Below are 20,801 nucleotides of genomic sequence, written 5' to 3'. Positions count from 1 at the left end.
GTAGGCTGAGGTGGTTAATTCCAGTCCCTGCTGTTGTAAGCAACTGTGCAGTAGCTGCGAGATCCAACATCTGTTCAGTGCACTTTTGTATACCCTGTAACAAACTAAGAGTTGTATTTTTCAATTTTAGGCCTATAACATGCAGCAGAAGCAAAGTCATGGCTGACAAGTAAAATGCCCAGACTATTCTAGTGGAAAGAGCTTGATTTGCAGAAGGCCAATTTCCCAGTCTCTCCTAGGCAAATACCATTTGTGTCCTCATATCTATCAATTTAATTCAAAAATTAAATTGTTGATCAGGGTTCCGAGGGACTTTAGCCACAGGTCAGTGGTGATGGATTGATGTTCTTAGCACAGATAATCTTCTAAAACATAAGAGGTTTAAAACAGAAACAAAACAAACCCACACCTCTCAGAATGCTGATTACTTTAACTGCTGTACTCAAACAGAAGTCCGTAAATCACGTTACCCAGCTACATTCATGTAATACGCTATGATCTAGTTTTTTTCAAAACTAATGGAATAATTCTATTTATTACCTTTTTTGTTTCACTAGGTTTCTGCAACACATTTTGAACTTGAATATTACTTAATTTTGTTTCGAAGAAGTTGAGCTGGAAAAAATGGAACATGAACATTTTAGGAAGAGACAAGAAATTCAAGTTTCTGCACAGTACAATGGATTCTTGTAAGCACTATTGCAGAGCAGGGAAGTTAAGACAGATGCCTTAAGATTCTAAATGTGCATTTATGCAACACTGAATTATATACTGCTACCAAAGGGCCAGATCCTGAAGTGCCCTGCTTGGATGCACAAGGTCCAGAGTGGGAACTATGCATTTTTATTATGCTGCAGTGGTGGGGGTAGATTGCAGAGACTCCTACCTCCTCACGGGCAAACTTCATACCTTAGGCACTGCAGAAGTCACTTCCATAGCAGGTCTCCAGAGTACAGAAGGAAACATAAAAGGAGAAGGAAGGAAAAAAAACCAAACCAAAACAAGAGAAGAAGAATTAGCATAAAGCATTAGCTGGTGAATCTGAAGTGCGAGTATACATTGTCAGATCCCAGGTGATGGGGAAGGGACTGGATGATGTCTTCTTCCCTCCTCTTGTTAACCAGTCTACCCCATGATCATAGCTCTCCAAGTCTTTCAGGACTGAGAGTTCCTTCTACTAGCTGTGCTTTGGAGTAAGGCAATGCCAACAGTGTAAAAGCCTTTTAACTTGGGTGTTGCTTTTTTACTATAGCATTGAGCCTCCTCATCATTTTAACTTGATTTATTTAACCATGTCAAGAACAGAGCTCAAAGAAGAAAACTTGGGTTTTAGTTGAAAAAAGCATCAATTATTACTTTCGAACGTCTGTCTGTCAGCATACAAAGAGAAGCCAATCCAAAAAGGAATTAATTGTTACATTTGGTGTTACTGTTTGCAGTGTTTCCTGTGAGGCAGCAACAAAATGGTAAAGTACCCCTGAGAAAAACCTTATTGCAGTTGTGTGATGTTAGAAAATGGAACCAGAAGAGTGCTGCTTTTTCCATGGGTCTCTTGATGGTTTATAAATACTGTTTTATACTTTTATCTTTTTTAATAAAGGCACAAGGTTTTATTGGTTCTAAAGTACCATTTAAACAAATATCAGGTACTTACAAGAAAATCAGTCTTGAATCATATGTCTGTGTTAGCACACTGAAAAATTGCATACTGTAGTGTCCCACTTTCAAGTCCAGTTTAAGTGATACTGGAATTGCTGAAGACTGAGTGCTTTGTGCAGTGATGTACATGTTCACAAAAGGCAAAATGTATTTCCTCTGTATGGAATCAAGTCCATCCATAGCTCAAGACCTACAGCAAACAACATGGGGGTTTTTATTTCCTCACTGCTCTGTAGAGAAGACTGCTAACTCATCTTTGAGTGGTATTGGAATTTTGCACCTGGAAAAAGTGACAAATACTATTTTTCTGTCTGTAACTTTTCTGATGTTCAGCTGATGCTGATTACAAATATACATGAGCCCTTTTGATACAGACTGCAGATAGTAGTCGAGTTGATGATCTAGTCCAAAATAACCTGTTTGTTTTGTCTCCCAGACTGATTGCTACTTCCGTTAAATATGTTTATGATGGAAATACTAAGGTATGGAGTATACTCTGAGGTTTAAAATAAGTATTTTTTTGTCTTTGGAAATAATAAACTTTTCTTAAATATTCATCTTCTGGAACAAGAACTCTTTGAGAATCTATGAACATGATTGGTCACTATTGGATGTTCTTGAGACAGAAGTAATGGTCCAAACTTGCATGTTTTATAGAAGTTGCATAATGTTTCTTCAAATTTGTACAAGAAATTTTGCATTTGCTTATTTCAGAACTTACAAAACATTTGCTACACATTAAACTGAAAGGTTTACCTTTTTTCTTCTCAAATGTCAAGTGAGATGTGCTCATCTGAATATAAGCTCTCAGTAATACTGCATCAGCAAAATTTCATGGGATAGATAACAGAGAGAGAAGACTGCAATTTCAAATGGCTTATTCTGAATACCAAAATTTGCAGCCCCAAAAACTGGTGGAACTGTAATGGAGGGCCTGGGATATCATCTGGCTTTTACTGCATCAGTGTATTATAGGTGAAATAACACATCCATGCACAGACATCATCTAGCAGGACTATAAGCAAAATCTATGTCTCATAAGTATCACTGATTCAGCAATATGGTCTCTGCTCCCCCAGCCTCTCCCCAAAGAGCTTGATATACCCCCATATGAATGCATATATACTGTAGGCTAATATCAGTATAACTTGGTTGATTTCTTAAGTCAGGACCATGAATCTACAGGAAAAACTGCAAGTAAACAGAGTGAGCTTAATTCTATGTGCGTTCTCTAGCAAACACTGGTCTTGTGAAACCAGTTTTTTGTATATCTGAGGGACATTTTTGTGGCTTTTCATGAAGAACTGATGCTTCTGACATCTTTATGCAGATCACAGGAATATTTTGTCCTAGATTTTTTTCATATTTGAGGTGAGAAAAGGAGGAGAGCAGTGGGCTTTAGGATACTCCTGAGGCTGGAGTTACTGTTGGTATAAAAGTAGGCATTACTAAAAGTCACTTTGACAAATATGAAACACAGTAAAATAATTCAAATATGATTCTTTCAAATTCACCACGCCCGAGCCCTCCCTTCTTTTCCCCTTGGGGAACTGGTGACTAAGAAACCCCAGGCTGATATAAAGGATTTAAGTTCTCTAAGGTAATTGTATTGATGAACTCTAAGGGCGTGCCAGTGAGTGGGAGGGGAGGTTAGGTTTTCCTGGCAGGCGTGGGTTTTGGAGGAGATATCCTGTCCAAAGCAGCAGGATGACATCTTCTGTCTTAGAGTTGTGTCCTGACAGCTCCCTAGCTTGTGCTGTGTCAGACAGGCAGAATGAGGGAGCAGGGTGGCTGTTTGGCTGTGGGGTTGCAAGCAGCCAGGGCACTGCAGCAACAGCAAGTAGGTACTTTTGGCCTGTGCACTGAATAGCTGGAAACTTCCAGTGAATGCAGTGAGGACAACTCTACATGTTCAGGAGATTGGAAGGGAGATGGATCCTTAGAAAACAATTGTTCAGGGTGTTGGGCCATGTGGCATATGCTGTTTTGTGCTTTAACCTACTCTGTATCATGGAGTCTTGAAAATACCTAGATTGTCAATAAAAACAGCAGCCCTTAAGCTTTTAGATCTATCAAAATATTTACTATTGCAAGCCATACATAGTAGTTACTGTAGGATAGTTGATATTACCTGCAATTAGAAACTGCTTTTGTATTTCTTACTGCTTTTCTCTTTTTAAAAAATCCACACACTCAAAGAGCCAAACAATGGCATTAAATCCTCAGTGTGAGGACAAAGGTCTAACGTAGGGCAAGATTTCAGTGTGATTTCCCCTCCAGAATTCTGAAATGTCTTGAAATAAACCTGTCCCTGTGAAGATGAGGGGAAATCCATAAATAGAAATGACTTAAAACTGCACAGCTAATACTGGTTTTTTTCTTACTCTTATTTATTCACAGCATGTACAACATACAAATCATTGCTGCACCTACCAAAGCCGTATTTATGGGAGGAGGGCAGGGAAAGGAGTTGGCATGTATCATAACTGACTTCCTTCAGTGTTATTCTCAGACTGCAGTGACATAACTCAGATGTGTGACAAGCTTTGATTAAAAACCTCCATTTTAAATATTCAGATGGTTATTTAGAGGGAGTTTGGGCACTACTCTTTTTAGTGATTTGAATAGAAATTACAGTAACGTTTTTGTTAAAGCTGCCCTTTGAGAGTGGAATTTGCAGGTACCAAGCTACTTTTGGTGTGCTATTCTTATAAACCAGTCAGTTTTCAGGTACTGTTTTTTTCCTTTGTGTGGCTCTTCAGTATTAATTATAAATCATCTTTTGGGTTGGGAGGTTTTGATTAATTCCAGTACCATTCAGTATGCACGCAAAGGCCTTCATGATCTCTCTGAAGTGTGGTCCAGCTGTAGCTAACCAGAGCCCCAAGAGGAGGGAAACAGCAGCGTTTGCAAGCAGCGTTTGTGTCTGGCAGATTTACCAAGAGATGTATTGACTCTGATGTGGATTGACCAGAGCTGCCTGGATCTGGAGCACTGACTGACCAGGTTTATTAAAAATATAAAAATAAAAGAAATATTACAAAACAATGACAGCTTTGAGCTTCATAATCTATGTTCTCTGAGGACACCATCTAAAATGGAATCTAGCAGGGGGATTTGGATCTGCATTTAGAGAGGCTGCAAACAGCAACTACTTGAATGCAGAGCACATCAAGGATGTGTCTTTCCCAGTACCTAAAAAATAGCAAGGTATGCAATGCTAGAGGCTCTTCTATCCCTAAATGGCACCAAAGAGAGCAGCTGCACATGAAGTGATTTAATACTGAACACATTTACTACACTCATTTCTATCAATTTATTTTGTATATATAGCTTTTTATACACATTTTTCTTAATTACGTAACTGTCATAAAACATTATGAAGTTGTAGTTTGTTTTAATGCTGATTAAAACTGGTGTTTGGCTGTTTGTTTTCTGCAGCAATTACTTGAATCTTGTTTCCATTAGGTAGTGAAGTCTGATAATGTTTACAGGATGGCTTTCTTTGGTTTGGGGGGGCTTCCCCATCTTTATTCCCAGCCCCTGCCCCAAGAAACAGAGAGCTCATGCTGAGCAGTCAAGCAGATGTGTCAGGGATTAAGTATTTGGATCACACTTATTGTTACCAAAGCAGTTATGGTGACATGCAGAGTCCCTTACGTTTACATTGCTTAGCTGACCACTACATGCTTAGTGTAATCCTCTGATTTCTCCTGTCCCTGAGCCCGTTGTTATCAGCTTTGTCGTGGGAAACCTAAATCTTTCTGAATGACAATTTGCAATCATAAAGCTATCCCAGAAAGAGGCAGCATTCCTGCTGTTAAGTCTGCCGCCTTTTGAACTTAAGATGAATGAAACATCCCTGGGTTATCTCTGCAATTGCTTTTGTATTTGCCAGCAAGGGTCATCAACATTTGCACTAATCACAACGTCCCAGCTGTTCTACTTCCACATGGTCATTTTTAATTGTGCTGCCTAAACTTGTAATGAGTTGTATTTAAGTTTGGGGTGATGTGTAGAAGAGATGTAATAAATACGCACTTAACTGTATTTTTTGTATGTTACAGATAGGACTAGTCCTATGCACAGAGAAAACATTGCCATTTATAGTTTAATACTTGAAGTAACTTTTTAAACGGGCTTTTATAAAGGAATTAAATACAAAATCACATTGCTTTGCCTGGAAGTTCCTTTATGTTTTAATTGTATTTGCAATTTCCCCGTATGTATACTTTTCCATAGAAGTTCTCTTAAGCCCTTTATAACCAATGGAAGTGCATTCAAGATTTTGTACATCAGTGTTCAGACCTGTTCATACTTCTCTGAAGTACAGTTCATGTTTAAATAAAAAAGTACCATTTTAAGCCTCTTTTCCAAAGTGATACGAATGGACTTGACACTTGAATTCATTGCTGAATGCAACATCAACTTAATAAAAGTATGTGAAAGAATCTGAAAATTGCTCAGCTGTAGCATGTGTGTATTAGATTAGTGAAAAAAACTGCCTCCCTGGGAAACACTGTGTAACTGTTCTAGTTTTTACACTCCAGCTGCAGCAAACCTAAGATTACACTTCTTGACACATCTTCCAGGTCACTGGGTCTTGAGGGGAAATATAAAACCTGACTTGTGGCTAACTATATTATATTCCTTCAGGATGCTAAGCCTGACTTAGAAGTCAGTCACTCAAACAGAAATCAGCCATGTTCCTTTTTGATCAGAAACAATCTGTGTAAAAAGGCAGCAACACCCAAGTTGACACTGACGTAACACCGACACTGGCATTTAAATTAAACAATTCTTTCCATAAAGTTTTTTAAAAAGGGAACATTTTATAATATCCTATGAGTTCCAGCCTCCTACCCCCATCTCTGTAACTCTAGTTCACCTTGGTCCTTGCATGCCTGATGGCAATTGCCATCAGTTTTGTCTCAAGTGCTGCTGTACACAGAAGAATCCCTTTCAGAAGGGAGAGCTACCAGCAAGAATTGTCTGGCCAGTGCCAGCAGAGAATCCCCTTCAACACAGCAGGTGTGTTCCCCAGGCTTTCAGAAGGAAATTAGTGATGCTATATATCTAGGTTATATATAAATCTTTACCACTGCACCTGGTAACTCGCTGTTTTGAGCAACAGAGGACAGGCAGATGGTAGAGAGTCACACAAAGAACTGTCCTTTTCTAAGAAGACAATAATAACAAAATATACAGTGTTCCACAGGACTACTTTTAATGTAACATTCTGTACACCGTAGCAGTCTTACTTCTCATCCACCCTAATTACACTGAATTACAAAACCACCATAATAGGTACAAGGGCAGATCCTGTGGCAGTGTATGACATATGCCAAATATAAATATGCTGTGTTATTCAGCATGTCCACTTTTTTGTCACATTTAAGTGGTTTAAATGATCACTGATATATCTGTGCTCAGGAAACTTGGCTTGTTTCAGGCGTTTGAAAGCTTCCCACTTGGCACGTCTGTGTTCCGTGTTGTGTTTGTACTCCTGCTCCCGGGTCAGGTAAGGCCGGCTCAGCCAATATTCATTCTCTGCTTCAATTTCCAGTCTTCGGACCATTGCTTGCATCATTGAAATGGTAACCTGTCTTGGTCGCCTGTACTTCCCAATCCACTGGTGTCCAGGAATTCTCTTTCGGAGTAATACTGTTGTTAAAAACATTGTGCCTCAAAACATAAACAGAAACATCAAATACTCATTACCTTAGGAACAAAAATAAAAGTTTGACAAGAAAAATTAAAAGCTCGGAACACTCTCCACTGCTTTTTAGCTGGTTTGAAGGTTCAAGTTCAGAACCTGATACAACCATCACACACAACAGGCAGCACAATGCCGGACATACTGGACATTTAAGATTAGAAAAAGGAAATCTGAAATATTTATGTATCTTAAGAATTTATTCAGTTACCCTTACACTGCAATTAAAGCATATCCCCCACAAATTATTTAAGAGAAATCCAGCCCCGAGGTACTCCAGAACAAAGGGTTCTTCATTCATGCCCTTTTCCAATAGCTAACTGCACTGTCAAAACGAATTATTTCCAGGTCTGTCCTCTGGATCCAAACCTGGCGTTTCTTCAGTATTGGCTTCTGAACCACAGTCTCTCCATAAACTTACTAGTATGCAGTCACCTGGTTTTGTATTCTGACTGGGGGAAATCTGTCAGTAGAGAAAAAGTACAGTCTGTATCAGACCGACTGGCGAACATGGAAAGCACCAAGACTGACACGATACACAGGGTGCAGCAGAGGCAAGAGAGGCCGAGTTACATTTAGACTTTACAGACGTGCTCTTCATTAACCTGTCTGTTAGTCCTAAACACGCCTCCCAGGTCTCTTATTACACTGTACTCCATGAACTCGTATCACAGAATATTCTGAGTTGGAAGGGACCCACAACGATCACTGAATCCAGCTCATCGCCCTGCTCAGGACATCCCCAAGAATCACACCATGTACCTGAGAGCGTTATCCAAACGCTTCCTGAACTGTCAGTCTTGGTGCTGTGACTGCGGAAGTCAGATGAGCACTTTACACGGCACAATCCAGCAATGGCGCAGAAAAAAGCCACCCTACCCCGTTCCCCCGGTGCGGACGCGGCCCGATTGAGAAGCGAAACCGCGGGGCTCCGCGGGGGCAGCGCTGCTCCGGGCCCTGTTCCCAGCCCGCCCTCACTCACCTGGAAGCTCCGGCAGCTCCGGCCCCGCGGCGGGAGCCAAGATGGCGGCAGGCGGGCGGCGGGCGGGGCGCGGCTCTCGCGAGACGCTCGCGGGGGGCGGGGCCCGGGCACGCCAATGGGGCGCGCGCTGGCGGCAATTCGAAGCCTTTTCGCGGCGCGCGCGGCCTGGCCCGGCTCCCTCAGGGACGGCCCGGCCCGGTGCCTGCGGAGCTCCCCCGCCATGGACGTGTCCAGGGCCTTCTTCGGCAAGCTGCGGGGGCTGGCCGTCACCCTGGAGAAGGAAGTTAAGCAGCTGAAGGAGGCCGTGCGCAGTGAGGACGCGGGTAAGCGCAGCCTGTGGTGACGGGCGGTACGCCTGGGACCGGTGGCTCTGCAGGAGTTCCTCGGGCTTCCTTCCTCGACTTGTGTTCCCACCTGCCATTGTGCCCCTGTGCTCCTCTGGTGGGTGCGGGGACGAGCCTGGGAATAGCTCGGGAAGGAATTGTTTGGGCTCCTCCCCATGTTGATATGTCTCTGAGCTCCTTCGCGGCTGCTGTGGTGGTTTAGCCCCAGCCAGCAACCAAAGACCGCACAGCCGTTTGTTCCCTCCCCCACCAGCGGGATCGGGGAGAAAATCGGAAGGGTAAAAGCCAGAAAACTCGTGGGTTGAGATAAAGACAGTTTAATAGGAAAGAAAAAAGCCGCGCACACAAAGAGAACAAAGCAAGGAATTAATTCACTGCTCCCCATGGTCAGGCAGCTGTTAAGCCATCCCCAGGAGAGCAGGGCCTATCATGCATAACGCTGACTTGGGAAGGCAAACACCATCACTGCAAACATCCCCCCCGTCCTCCTCCTTCCCCCAGCTTTATATACTGAACATGATGTCACACCATCTGGAATATCCCTTTGGTCAGTTGGGGTCACCTGTCCCGGCTGTGTCACCTCCCAGCTTCCCATGCACCCCCAGCCTCCTCACCAGCATGGCAGTAGGAAAAGCAGAAAAGGCCTTGGCTCTGTGCAAGCCCTGCTCAGCCATAGCAAAATCATCTCTATATTACCAACTCTGTGTTCAGCACAAATCCAAAACAGCCCCATACCAGCCACTGCAAAGAAAATTAAGTCTACCTCAACCAAAACCAGCACAGCTGAGGTTTTTATCGCAGAAAAAAAACAGGGTGAACATGACAAAATGGGAATTGCATTCTTATGCTTCTTTTCATGGATTGATACAGGAAGTTCCTCCTATAATGTGTAATCTAAACCTGCTCCCTCTTAGTTTGAGTCTGTTCCCCCTTGTCCCGTCACTACATGCTCTTGTAAATAGTCTCTCTCCATCTTTCTTGTAGGCTCCCTTCAGGTACTGGAAGGCCACCATTAGGTCACCCCTAAACCTTCTTTTCTCCAGGCCTTTCCTCTCCCAATTTTATAGGCCTTTCCTCCTAGGAGAGGTGCTCCATCCCTCCAATCATCTCGGTGGCCTCCTCTGGACTTGCTCCAACAGGTTGATGTCTCTCCTGTGCTGAGGACCCAGAGCTGGATGCAATGCTTGAGGTGGAGTGTCACCAGAGTAGAGGGGCAAAATCCCCTCCCTTGCTCTACTGGCCACACTGCTTTTGATGCAGCCCAGGACAAGTTGCCTTTTGGGACTGCAAGTGCACATGGACGGGTCATGTCCAGTCTCTCATCCACTAATACAGGAGATTGCATTCTGATGTAGAATGTACTTGCATGCTAAAACACTAATGCACTCTTTTTGTTTTCCAAACCTTTTTACGTGAACATGCATATCAAAGACTCTGAAGATGAATCTTCAGCAAGGGTCTTGCATGACCTTCATTGTGAAATCAAAACTCTGAAGGTAACGTCTTAACTCATTTCCTTCTTGAAAAATTGTGGAAGTGGGGTGGGGGTGGGGTGTTTTCCATAAATGTATAGTTCTGTTTTGATCAATAAGCCACAATTCTACTTTGTTATTCAGCAGTTATGACCCTTATTTTTACTCACTTACCTCCAAGTCCTCATAATGGCTGTGGATATCAGGGTAATGATATCCCAAAAACCTGGGGGTGACCCAAAGTAGTTTAGCAGTGTTGATTAGTTTGCAGCCACTATTGTCACTCAGGTTGTCAGGGGACAAAGGTAACAGGGAAGTCGTAGCTGTGCCAGGGTGTAAGTATGAGAAGGATTCAGGAGCAGAAGGTCCCAGCAGAAGAGGTAAGCTTGCTTCTGTTCAATGACTGGCCCTTAGAATAAAGTCAGTCTTCACAGAAGTGTCAGTACCTTCAGCTATTCAGTTAAACTTGTCAAGAATGTTCTCTGTTTCTTAAACAGAAGTAGGAAAAATGGATTATAGAAATAAGCAAGTGTAGAAATAATTGAGGGTTAAGCTAGGATATAAGCTTGAGGTTCACCTTTTACTCTGCACTAATTCTTTGTACATGTGGAGTAGGAATCCAAACTAATTGCTGTCATCTCATATTTTTATGGAGTAAAAACATATTTTTGTTTGCAAAGTGAACTGTCATGCTGTGAACCGTCATCATAATTTAACTTTTCTAAGTTTTTATATACTCACGGCCTATATATTCCTGATATTCTGTAGGTGTATATATACTGATAGTTTTCAGGTATAGATAAGACCTAGTTTTCAGGTACAGATAAGACCAAAATTAGCTGCTTCATCTGAATTGCAGTTGAATATTTACTCCCAAAACGCCCCATGTCTAAACAACTACCATGTGGTGATTTGAAAACCAGTATTTCTATTTTTTTTGTTTCCCCTCTCTGCCCCCAAAGGAACATGTTAATGCCAGTTTTGGTAAGAGTTGCTCTGAAAACCAAGCAGTTCGTGAGTTTATGAAGGCACATGAAATATTGGTGCAAAGAAATGCAGCAGATCTTGGAAAAATAAGAGAGCTGTTCCGGAAGTATGGCTACAAACCACCTGTCAAAGACTCTACAGGTAATATTTCTTGGCAATACAGAATGTGAAGAAAAATATAGTTTTATAAAATGTTTCTCTTTAGCTATGTGTATATTTCTATTAATTAAGAGATCAAGTACATCTATATTATTTGCTTTATAATAATATTCAGAGGGTAAAAGATTTTGTTGTGATTGGTGCCATGAGAATAATTGGAGTTAGATCTTCTGGCATGGTTTTATGTTAGTATGTGTTGGTTGTTTTATTTTTTCAGTAATAATTATATTCAGAAAACATGTCAGCAAGACTGGTTTCATAACGCAGAGAATTACACTGCTTCAGCTTCTCACACTTGAGAAAGTATTGTAGATGCACCTCAGTTGGTTCACATTCATAAGTGACAGTTCTATTAACTTAAATCACCATAGAGAAAATCTTAAAATAATGTGTTCTTCAGCACAGATGAGACAGTAGAATTATGTACAGGGGTTCAGTGACATGTGACAAGCAGTAGTGGCTTGATCATTGGAGGAGAGGGAGATCCTTAATCCAGTAAGAAAAGCACACACACCTGTCTGAAAAATCCAGGTGTGCCAAATGAGTTTAAAATACTACAGCTGTCAGTATGACACATACCTCTGAGTATCAAGGACCCAGTCAGCTTTCAAAAAGCCTTTGGCAGGGCACACCTTCACCTTCTCTCAGCATTATCCCATCATTACAAAACAAAATTGTGGCCATGGACCATATTCTTGTACGAGTTAAGCTACTATGGCTGTTTTACAAAGAAAGGGCAGAAGGCTCTGATTGTTATAGTACCTTTCTTCCTGTACTCTCTCTGCCTTTAAATAGCTCCAAACAGAGCTACAAGGTTAATTTATTTTTTAAGGTGTATTTTTAAGCTAAGTGCATCTGAATACATGATATCAATGCACATAGAAAGGTATATTACTTTAAATAGCCTCCCTCCCCTTACCCACTTCACAGAATCACTTAGGCTGAAAAAGACCTGAAATCATCGAGTCCAACTTATGACCAAATACCATCATGTCAACTCTACCATGGCACTAAGTGCCATATCCAGTCTTTCCTTAAACACCTCCAAGGACAGTAACTCCATCACCTCCCTGGGCAGTCCATTCCAATGTCTAATCACCCTTTCTGTGAAGAAATTCTTCCTAATGTCCAACCTAAACCTCCCCTGGCACAGCTTAAGACTGTGTCTTCTCATCCTGTCACTTGTTACCTGGGAGAAGAGACCAAACCCCACCTGGCTACAACCTCCTTTCAGGCACTTGCAGAGAGCAATAAGGTCCCCCTGAGCCTCTTCTTCTCCAGGCTAAACAACCCCAGCTCCCTCAGCCTCTCCTCATAGGACTTGTGCTCCAAACACTTTCCCAGCTTCATTGTCCTTCATTTATTATGTCATGCAGAAATTCATTAATGTTTTGGGGTGTTTCAGTTTATCTAACTCCAAAAATGTACAAGTTACACATTTACATCTTTTTGCAGTGGACTCTTGTTATCCAAAAAGCTATCTTCTTTCACAAGTTTTTAGTTGCTGCTTCATAACCTTTTTTCAATACTGATTATCTGAAGAAGAAGCATTCTAGTACTGTGCACCCTTTGCTCTTTCCCCAAAAACATTATCATCTCCATGCAGGGAGATGAATTCTATTGAAAAATACTCTTGTGTAAAAATCTTTCAATTTCATCTTTCTTAGAAATAATATTTACCAGCAGAGTGAAATTCAGTAAATGTGTGACTTATATTATAAATATAGCTTAGCCTGATACGAGGTTTTGATATGTGTTGCAGTATCAGGTTCAGTCCTTTAAAACAAATGAAGGAATCTATTTTTTACAATAATAAATGAAAAATTTCAAATACTGGGGAATTGTCCCAATTTATTTTATAAATCTTAGACAGAAATTCTAACATAATTTTTTTCACTTCTTTTCTTAAAAAGAAGAGGAAGGAGTTAACAGTGAACCGAGAGTGTCTGCCCAGAATAAATCTGATGAAGAAAAAGCAAATGATCTTCCTGCTTGTACTGAGAAGCCACTGTTGCCCAACACCCTACTGCGTAGCCCCCAGCTTTCTGATTTTGGTCTTTCACAATATGCTTTCTCCAGGCCTTGGAGTGCAGTGAAAACACAGAACACAACAAATGCACATCAACAACAGTCAAAGAATGAGACTCCACTGAAAATACAAACCCCCCGTGCTTTGCCCAGAACACCAAAATGTAAGCTGAAGATGGATGGTTATGAGTTTGCAACACCAAAACTTGAACACTTTGGCATTAGTGAACACACCATGTGTATGAATGAAGAATTTACGACGTCACTTATTCATAAAACTGCTCAGACAATCAAAAAGTAAGTACGTTACTGAAGTTCAGGTTGTTTCTCTACTGAATTAGGTGTACTAATTTCTTTCTGCTGTTGCCCTCCTCTTTGTCTTCAAGCAGGTGATAGGGTGCTATCGACCAGCTGGTTGGTCCTATGTCTTTATTGAACTCTCTACATGTCTTTTCACGTACCCATTACAGTGCAAACAGTGCCAAATGCTGCCATGAAATGCATCTGATATGCTCCTTCCCTTGACTGCACCACGATAAGAATCTTCCATACACAATGTATTTACAAAGGGAAAACACGCTGTATGTTTGTGATCTTTTGCTTTCCTTAACCGTGGGTTCAGCTCTGGGGATGTGTTGTCTGCACGGCCAATTGAAAGGTTTCAGAAGCTTTAGGAATATAAACACAGTAAACGACTTGCAAAGCACTCAGTAAAATGCCTCCTTGTAGAAGCACTGTGTTGTCTCTTACATAAGCCCCACCTTCAAACAGTTTGCTGTTTTTGCTCCAGTCTTCTCTTGAAAAGACATCTCCAGATTTTCAGTGTTCTAATTATGAAGAAAAAAATTGCAGAAGTGAGATATAAAACATCTTAGCAGTATAACTATTTTTCTATACTTCCGAGGTAATGTAAAGGTAGTCAATAGGTCATGTTTTTATAATTAATATTAGCAACATGTTCAATTTTAAAAGCTGACAGTAGCTAAATATTTGATATTTCGAGAAATCACTCAGAAAACAAGAATCGTATTCATGAAAACCACTTTAAAAATTCTACTTATCATTCTTATTGTAGAAACTAAAAATGAGATGGTTTCAGGTATCTATAATACTTCCAAGGCAAAAATGACTTCAAAAGTTACTTTTTTTTTAACCCAAAATTTGAGACATATTCATCTAAGTAAAATATACAAAATGATTTGTTGGGGGTTTTTTAAGCTTAGGCATTTTGTAGAGAAGCTCTAAATTTTGTTCCCATAGCTAACTTTTTAAACACTTAAAATCATTTTCTTGTAGACACACTTTTGCATATAGTTTAGGTAAGCTTCCACTTTTTGCCTGGTTATATGCCTCTTAACTGCATATGTCATTCTTCTGCTAGAATATCTTGGATATGAAAAAGTAATTTTAAAAATTTCAGTTTCCAATATTGTAGAATTGATATTAAATGGCTTTTCGCTCTGAAGTTGCTACATTTTCTTTTAAAATAATTTTGGGATTTCTTCTTTTAAATAGTTATGTAAATACTATAATTACTCTAAAGCTCTGTAGTATTTGATTAAGTAATCTTATTCAAACTTAAAAATTCATTTAAAAATCTTTTAATGTTCACAATACTCTTACTAGTTTTAAAGCAACAACGATTTCCTCTTGTGCTTAGAATTTTGTAGGTAACAGGCAATTCAAAATAAAATAGACTGTACACCTAATACAGAATTGGTCATCTGGGACATCTGTCCTACCCTGGACATCTTTTTGTTTGGTTGGTTTGGGTTTGGTTTCTTCCTAATGCCTTGGACTGAAATCTCAGAGTATTTGGTAATTTGTGGCTGGACTGAACATTTGCATACTACAAACTGCTGCAGTAGAATCATAGATGAAAAAATAATCTTTGAGAAAATTAATTTTCGACTTGCATGTTGATGAATGAATACTAGAAAAGTGATCAGGCTGACAGTATTCCTTCAATTGTGACTTTTTCATAATATTTGAGAGCTAATTGAGGGGTTTTGTTTTCAGGTTGGTTAAAATAGATGATAATGGAGGGGATGTGCCAGAAATGACAGCCAGGGAAATCATGGTTACTTCTGTGCCAAAATCAAATGTGAGAGCTGAGAATGGTAAGTTAAAAATATGTGAAATAAATATACATATACACTTTTTTAGAGGATGCACGTGTAAATGCATTATAAATACATGGTAAACTTCAATTGTGTTTCAGATTAAATATAGTTAATTCAGGCCTAGTCATTGTATGAGTACTAATGTCTAAAAAATGAAATGTTGATGGCTTCTGTGGGAAAGTTTCTCACTTCAGTATAAATCTTTCCTCATTCTTCTCATATCCAGCTGGAATTATACAGAGGAATTAATCATTTTGTAACTGCAGCTTATCCTTATTTGAAATAAATATACTGTTTTGCCAACTTAGCCTTTTTTTTTTTTTCTGAGAATACCCATAAGATCTCTTTAAAGACAGGAAAGAAACCACTTTGAGAGAGGCTAGTGAGATAGTAATTTAGGTCTTTCAAGAGTAATGACAAAGAGCGAACTTCTTTGAGAGGAGAAATATGTTCTTTTAAAAATCTGTGAGAATCTTGGGACAAACAGTGGCAATTGGATACATGAGAAGGTAATGCAATGCCAATTTAAGCTGAGCTTCTTCAGTTACATTCAGTAATGGGACTAGAATGATTACCTTTTTTTTGGCATTTGCTGCTTTTAAGGAATACTGTAATTTGGATGGATCAAACAAAAAAATATCAGCTAAAATGATACAGGCATTTTAGAAGATGCAAATCTGTGAAAAGCTTAGACTTAGAAATTAAGCTGGAACTGGTAATATTTATGTGTGTGTGTGTGTGTGTGTGTGTGTGTTTATGTATGTATTTTTATTTATATTTTGCTCACTCTTAGTATCAGCAGCTGACTGGATGGCTTCTCCTATGGTAGTTGTGTTCTGTACTCCTGATGTGAGGGTCTCTTCCAAAACAAATAGAACAGTATTACCAAGATCACCAGAGACAAAGGAACTGCCTCTTCCCAGTCATACAGCAACACCACAGTGTCCAGATTTTCAAACAGGCTGGCTAAAAAGAGAAGCTAAGGTAGTAAACAGCAACTATGTACATTTTCACACACTTTGCCATAAGCAGTTTTTAAAAGGTTCATTTGGGATTCTTTTTCAATACTATTTTTTCTTATGTAACTGTAGAAGTTCTTTGTAATGGTAATTTTTTAAGAATATTTACTAAATACTTCACCTAAGTTTAGTAAATTAACTGAAGGCATTTACTACCTCTTTTGCAGCAGCAAGTAAAGCCAGAGGGAAAGACTGAGTCAGTGACAAAGAGTGATGCAAAAGATAAACAATACAAAGAAAGCATTCCTTTTGCTCTGAGCCCTGATGCCTATCTTAAACATCTGGGAGACCCTTCTCCTCCCACAATAAAACACTATGACCAGTTACTCGATACTCCTCCACCTCCAGAAATAACAAAGATACCAGATGATGTTCTACAGGTCAGCTAATAAACTTTTTTCCCAAATAATTTTAATATCAAAATAGTAAAACTAAAAGTGCTTAGTTCTGTATGTAATCCATCTGTTTTGAGTTCTTAGATAATTCTTTTTATTCCCATTTAATGTTTCCTGTAGATTCTGTCCAAATACAATCATAAGGTAGGCTCTTCTAAAGCCAAAGAAATGGAGATCAAGGCAGGAAATACTATGAAATGTGAGAATGATTCCACTGATTACAGCAACAAAGAGAACAGGTATGATTGCATTTTACAGATTTGGTTGCGTAGTTTAATTTGTAGGAGCTACAAAGATGCTTTAATGCATTTAGAAATCAATGCAGCTGCTTGCTCTTCAGCTACCAGAATAGCTCTTGCTTCTGTGACTAAATAACTGGATTTTGGGATGGTATCTGACTGCCTGTTTGTAAAGAACAAATATTATAGTTGATTGTGTGTTTGAATCTTCACAACTTAAAAAAAAAAAAAAGGAAGGTAGAGTTTTACTGGTTTAGCTGTATTTATATTTTACTTGGTGGCAATCAAAGCACCAGCAAATGCTTTCTTCTGAATAAATTTAGGCAATAAAACTAAGAAAATTGGAGAAAAGCACACAAGTGAGAACTGATTTCACAGTTTTGGCAAAGACAAAATTTTTTGAAATGCAAAGCTACAACAAGTATGACTAATCTTTGAACAATGGAACAATAGCTTTATAAAGAACAACACCAATTTGAATAAAAAGAAGTTTTTATGACAACTTTATCAAGTGTAGATATTCCTGATTGAATGTAATATATATTATGCTTGTTGATCATCTGTTAAACTTGGAGCCTGTACGGATTATTTAGGTAAGAGGTACAAGGAACATGTATGGAGTCAAATAATAATCACAACAAAGTAGAATGAAACTGATAAAATTTGGTATCTTGCTATACTTGGGAGTTGGAATCCATTTGATTAGTCAAATAGAGCAAAGCTCTCACTTTAGCTGAGCCTCTACTTTTTGTTATCAAGATAAAAAAGACAAGTTTTCAATATTTGTGTCTTCTGCTAATTCAAAATATGATTGAAATAAGCTCATGAACTCATCTGGATATATTTGCAGAGGATATCGTGGAGTTTTCAAGCCAAACATCTGAAATCAAGCTGAAGACCGCGTTGAGACTGTTCCATGTTTGTGGATCTTATCACTGAATCATAACAAGTTCAAAAAGCAAAAGGAAATACTGGTGGGAAGAAAGAGCCCAAAAAAGCTTTTTTAAATGAAGAAAAATTCTTTATCCACGATGTGGATAAACTTGTTTGAAATAACAACTTGTGCTTAATTTCCTACTGACGTTATTGGCAAAATGTTTTGAGGGTTTTTAAATATATTACACTTCAAAAAGGAATGGAGAACGAGGTAGTACTTCAGTTGTTTATTGTGTAGGCTTGCATTGCAGTAGGCTGTAGATAGAGCAGTTGGGTTGTCATAAAGGGAAAGTCCAGTGTATTGCCCCAAAAAGTGTGTATCTCTGGCTGTTCTTGTGACACTGTACATCTTTTCAGGGCTGAGTTTGAAGTCTAGTACTTCAACAGTATGGGGTATCTTCAACAGACCTAAGTCTTTTTTTGTTGGAAGAGTAGCTCCTGCTTTACTGTTTAAAGCACTTCTGTGCTTTCGGTCACTTCTGCAGCACTGAGACCTACATGACACATTCCTGCACCAGGCTCACTGCTACCTCCCTGTCAGAAGGGCATTTCCCACGTGGCTTCTTCCTTAATATACTTTGGCATAGTATCAGGTGCTATGCATCTGGTTACTCTGTAGCTCTAGAGGGTGACTCTGGCTCGAATGTGAATTATTTGAAAACGTATTGTGCAATTGATACTGGTTATATATATCTTCAGCTGCTGGAAGAATTTGCTGGCAGGCATTTGGTGATTGCTTACTCTCCTGCGCTGCTACCACGTGTATTCTCTGAGTGGTGGTGTCACTTCTGAAAGGGCACATGTGCTCCTGTGATAGCGGACCAAGCTTAAGTTCTCAGAGCTGTTTGGCCGTCTTTTGGTATCTAGTAATCATAGTAATTAGGATTTTTTTCTACCAGCACTTTTACTGTTGTCCGCAAGAAACCCCAGTACATATCCTTGTTTGGAGCCAGGTTGCTCTTTCCAGCATCAGCTGTTCTTCTGAATGACTCCAGGACTGCTCTGACCAGTTGCCTTCCTCTTGATGGCTGAAATGTTGTCATTTATATGAGGGCAAACATGCAACATGTGAGAAGAGAGACTGTCCCAGGAGATGAGGATAAGTGTATGCTTTTCAGAACTCAGTCTGCATTTTTTTGAAATCCTCAAGGAAATATGCTAACATCTGGAGATGCCCAGAGGTATTTCTCCACTTGCTTAGACAGACTGCCCTTGTTAAAACTTAGCAAGTAAAGGTGCCTTTTTCCTGCTATTGTGGTCATTCTCCAGGATAAGCGTACATCAAATTAACTGGAGGTGATTTTCTACTAGTTCTGACCTGAGCACACTGTCATTTTAAATGCTAGTTTCTGTTTAAAAATACCTATGTATTATGTGTCAGTCTGCAAGCTTGATTAAGTTTTGGATACTAAATAAATGTGTCTCAAATGCTTGGTGGCTGCTCTGAAACACTTCTTTGTTCTACCCAATTCCTTCAGAGAGTGAAGGCCAAACCTGCTTCCAGCATCTTTAAAACCACATGGTGGTATGGATTCTAGTCCTGAATTTCGTGGCCTTGGAAAGGTACAAAATATTCTGCTGCAGAGCAAGAGTCTTTCAGCCAGACAGATTTACCAGCACTAAGCAGGAAGTGTTTCACAGTCTTAATTCTCCCCCTACAGTACTTCATGGCTACTTTCTTGCCCCGAAGCAAGTCAGATATTCTGAAAGACTCCTTTAATGTGAAACGGAACAAGCAGCTCTACTGTCCTGGGCCTTGCTGTATTCCCCCTACCTGCAACTAACAAAATTCACGGAAGGGCTTATAGAAGTCTTTCCCCTAAACTTGAGAACAATTCAGCACTCAGCTGTCTTTTCCTCCCCTAGGGAACCGTGGAGTTGTACCTAGCAGTGCTGGGCTTCTCACTGTAAGCCACTCGCATCATTCTTCTTGCCTGTTAACATTTTCTGCTATATTTCATAGCTATTTCGTTAACTAATATTAAAAGGATTCAATTAATACTATGAGAAAGAAATTATCTTCAATATGGCGATTGAAATCTTAAAAATCTTCTGATCTGCTCAAGCTATTATAACATGATACAGGCATGAGACTTTCTGGCATCTGGAAATGAAGTTTTACTAGTTGGTTTTGTTTTTCTTGCCTACAATATTACCCTAATACACATAATATTGTTTGTACTTGTATTTTTTTTTTATACGAGGAGCATTGCTCTGAGGTAGATATAATCAGAGCAGCAAAACAAAAGCTAGTTTGAGTTTGTCATGCTTCACTTTTTACAACCTTTTAGGTTTCAGGAAGGCCTAAAGAGTAGTTTGAGTACTGGGGGTAGGGGAGGGAAATGACAAATGAAAGCACTTGAACAGGCTGCCCAGAGAGGCTGTGGAATCTTCTTCTCTGGAGGTGTTCAAAACCTGCCTGGATGCAATCCTGTGCAACCTCCTGTAGCAGGGAGTGTGGGACTGGATTATGTCCAGAGGTCCCTTCCAACCCCAACCATTCTGTGATTCTGTTGGAAACTGATCTGTATTCCAAATAAGCTGGGGAGAGAAAGTTTACTGGATTGCTTTATGTTCTTGGTTTTTTCCTACTCAGGTCAGTTCTCTCACACAGGTGGCCGTCTGATATACTGGAACAACCAAGGATGTAGCCATGGGGCTGGAGGAGGGTAAAACTCCAGTTAAGCCAGTGTTGCTGCTGGAGAAAGGCTTGTCCTGCTGCACACTAAAGTAATAACCTGT

At 39.8% G+C, this 20,801-nt stretch overlaps 3 protein-coding genes across 9 annotated transcripts in view; 2 read left to right on the top strand and 1 right to left on the bottom strand.

The window, feature by feature from the left end:
- ZDHHC20 (zinc finger DHHC-type palmitoyltransferase 20) overlaps nt 1–6,023 on the top strand; it is a 47,224-nt gene extending 41,201 nt beyond the window's left edge. For all 4 annotated transcript variants that reach the window (XM_064645337.1, XM_064645335.1, XM_064645339.1 and 1 more), the window contains one exon: nt 558–6,023. In XM_064645337.1, the coding sequence (XP_064501407.1) occupies nt 558–577 (20 nt within the window). In that variant the 3' untranslated portion in view covers nt 578–6,023. The remainder of the gene's footprint in view (nt 1–557) is intronic.
- Nucleotides 6,024–6,862: 839 nt separating this feature from the next.
- MRPL57 (mitochondrial ribosomal protein L57) lies at nt 6,863–8,441 on the bottom strand. Of its 3 annotated transcripts, none has more exons than XM_064645340.1 (2): nt 8,358–8,441; nt 6,863–7,344 (listed from the first exon to the last, which is right to left on the bottom strand). In XM_064645340.1, the coding sequence occupies exon 2, from the start codon at nt 7,337–7,339 to the stop codon at nt 7,028–7,030; it is 312 nt and encodes a 103-aa protein (XP_064501410.1). In that variant the 5' UTR covers nt 7,340–7,344; nt 8,358–8,441; the 3' UTR covers nt 6,863–7,027. The 3 variants fall into 3 exon arrangements, with proteins under 3 accessions (XP_064501410.1, XP_064501412.1, XP_064501411.1); XM_064645342.1 differs by lacking the exon at nt 8,358–8,441 and adding an exon at nt 8,138–8,334; XM_064645341.1 differs by lacking the exon at nt 8,358–8,441 and adding an exon at nt 7,797–7,820.
- A 32-nt stretch (nt 8,442–8,473) lies between these two features.
- On the top strand, nt 8,474–19,496 carry SKA3 (spindle and kinetochore associated complex subunit 3). 2 transcript variants are annotated; one of them, XM_064645332.1, is made up of 9 exons: nt 8,474–8,680; nt 10,133–10,197; nt 11,136–11,301; nt 13,233–13,644; nt 15,367–15,467; nt 16,264–16,454; nt 16,660–16,869; nt 17,005–17,123; nt 17,974–19,496. In XM_064645332.1, exons 1-9 carry the CDS (start codon nt 8,578–8,580, stop codon nt 18,005–18,007), a joined length of 1,401 nt encoding a protein of 466 aa, XP_064501402.1. In that variant the 5' UTR covers nt 8,474–8,577; the 3' UTR covers nt 18,008–19,496. The 2 variants fall into 2 exon arrangements, with proteins under 2 accessions (XP_064501402.1, XP_064501401.1); XM_064645331.1 differs by having other exon boundaries at nt 8,476–8,680; nt 16,657–16,869.
- Nucleotides 19,497–20,801: the final 1,305 nt, after the last annotated feature.

This window comes from Pseudopipra pipra, chromosome 2 (genome assembly GCF_036250125.1).
Source record: "Pseudopipra pipra isolate bDixPip1 chromosome 2, bDixPip1.hap1, whole genome shotgun sequence".
In the NCBI taxonomy this organism is placed as follows: domain Eukaryota; kingdom Metazoa; phylum Chordata; class Aves; order Passeriformes; family Pipridae; genus Pseudopipra; species Pseudopipra pipra.
This window is presented reverse-complemented; position numbering and strand designations above follow the sequence as displayed.

Bases quoted from the DNA above. Each gene is read 5' to 3' on its own strand.
- SKA3 (XM_064645331.1), top strand. From the start codon at position 8,578: ATGGACGTGTCCAGGGCCTTCTTCGGCAAGCTGCGGGGGCTGGCCGTC. The intron at 11,302-13,232 runs GTAATATTTCTT...TTTCTTAAAAAG, and splicing joins ACCTGTCAAAGACTCTACAG to AAGAGGAAGGAGTTAACAGT. The intron at 16,870-17,004 runs GTCAGCTAATAA...TGTTTCCTGTAG, and splicing joins TACCAGATGATGTTCTACAG to ATTCTGTCCAAATACAATCA.
- MRPL57 (XM_064645340.1), bottom strand. From the start codon at position 7,339: ATGTTTTTAACAACAGTATTACTCCGAAAGAGAATTCCTGGACACCAG.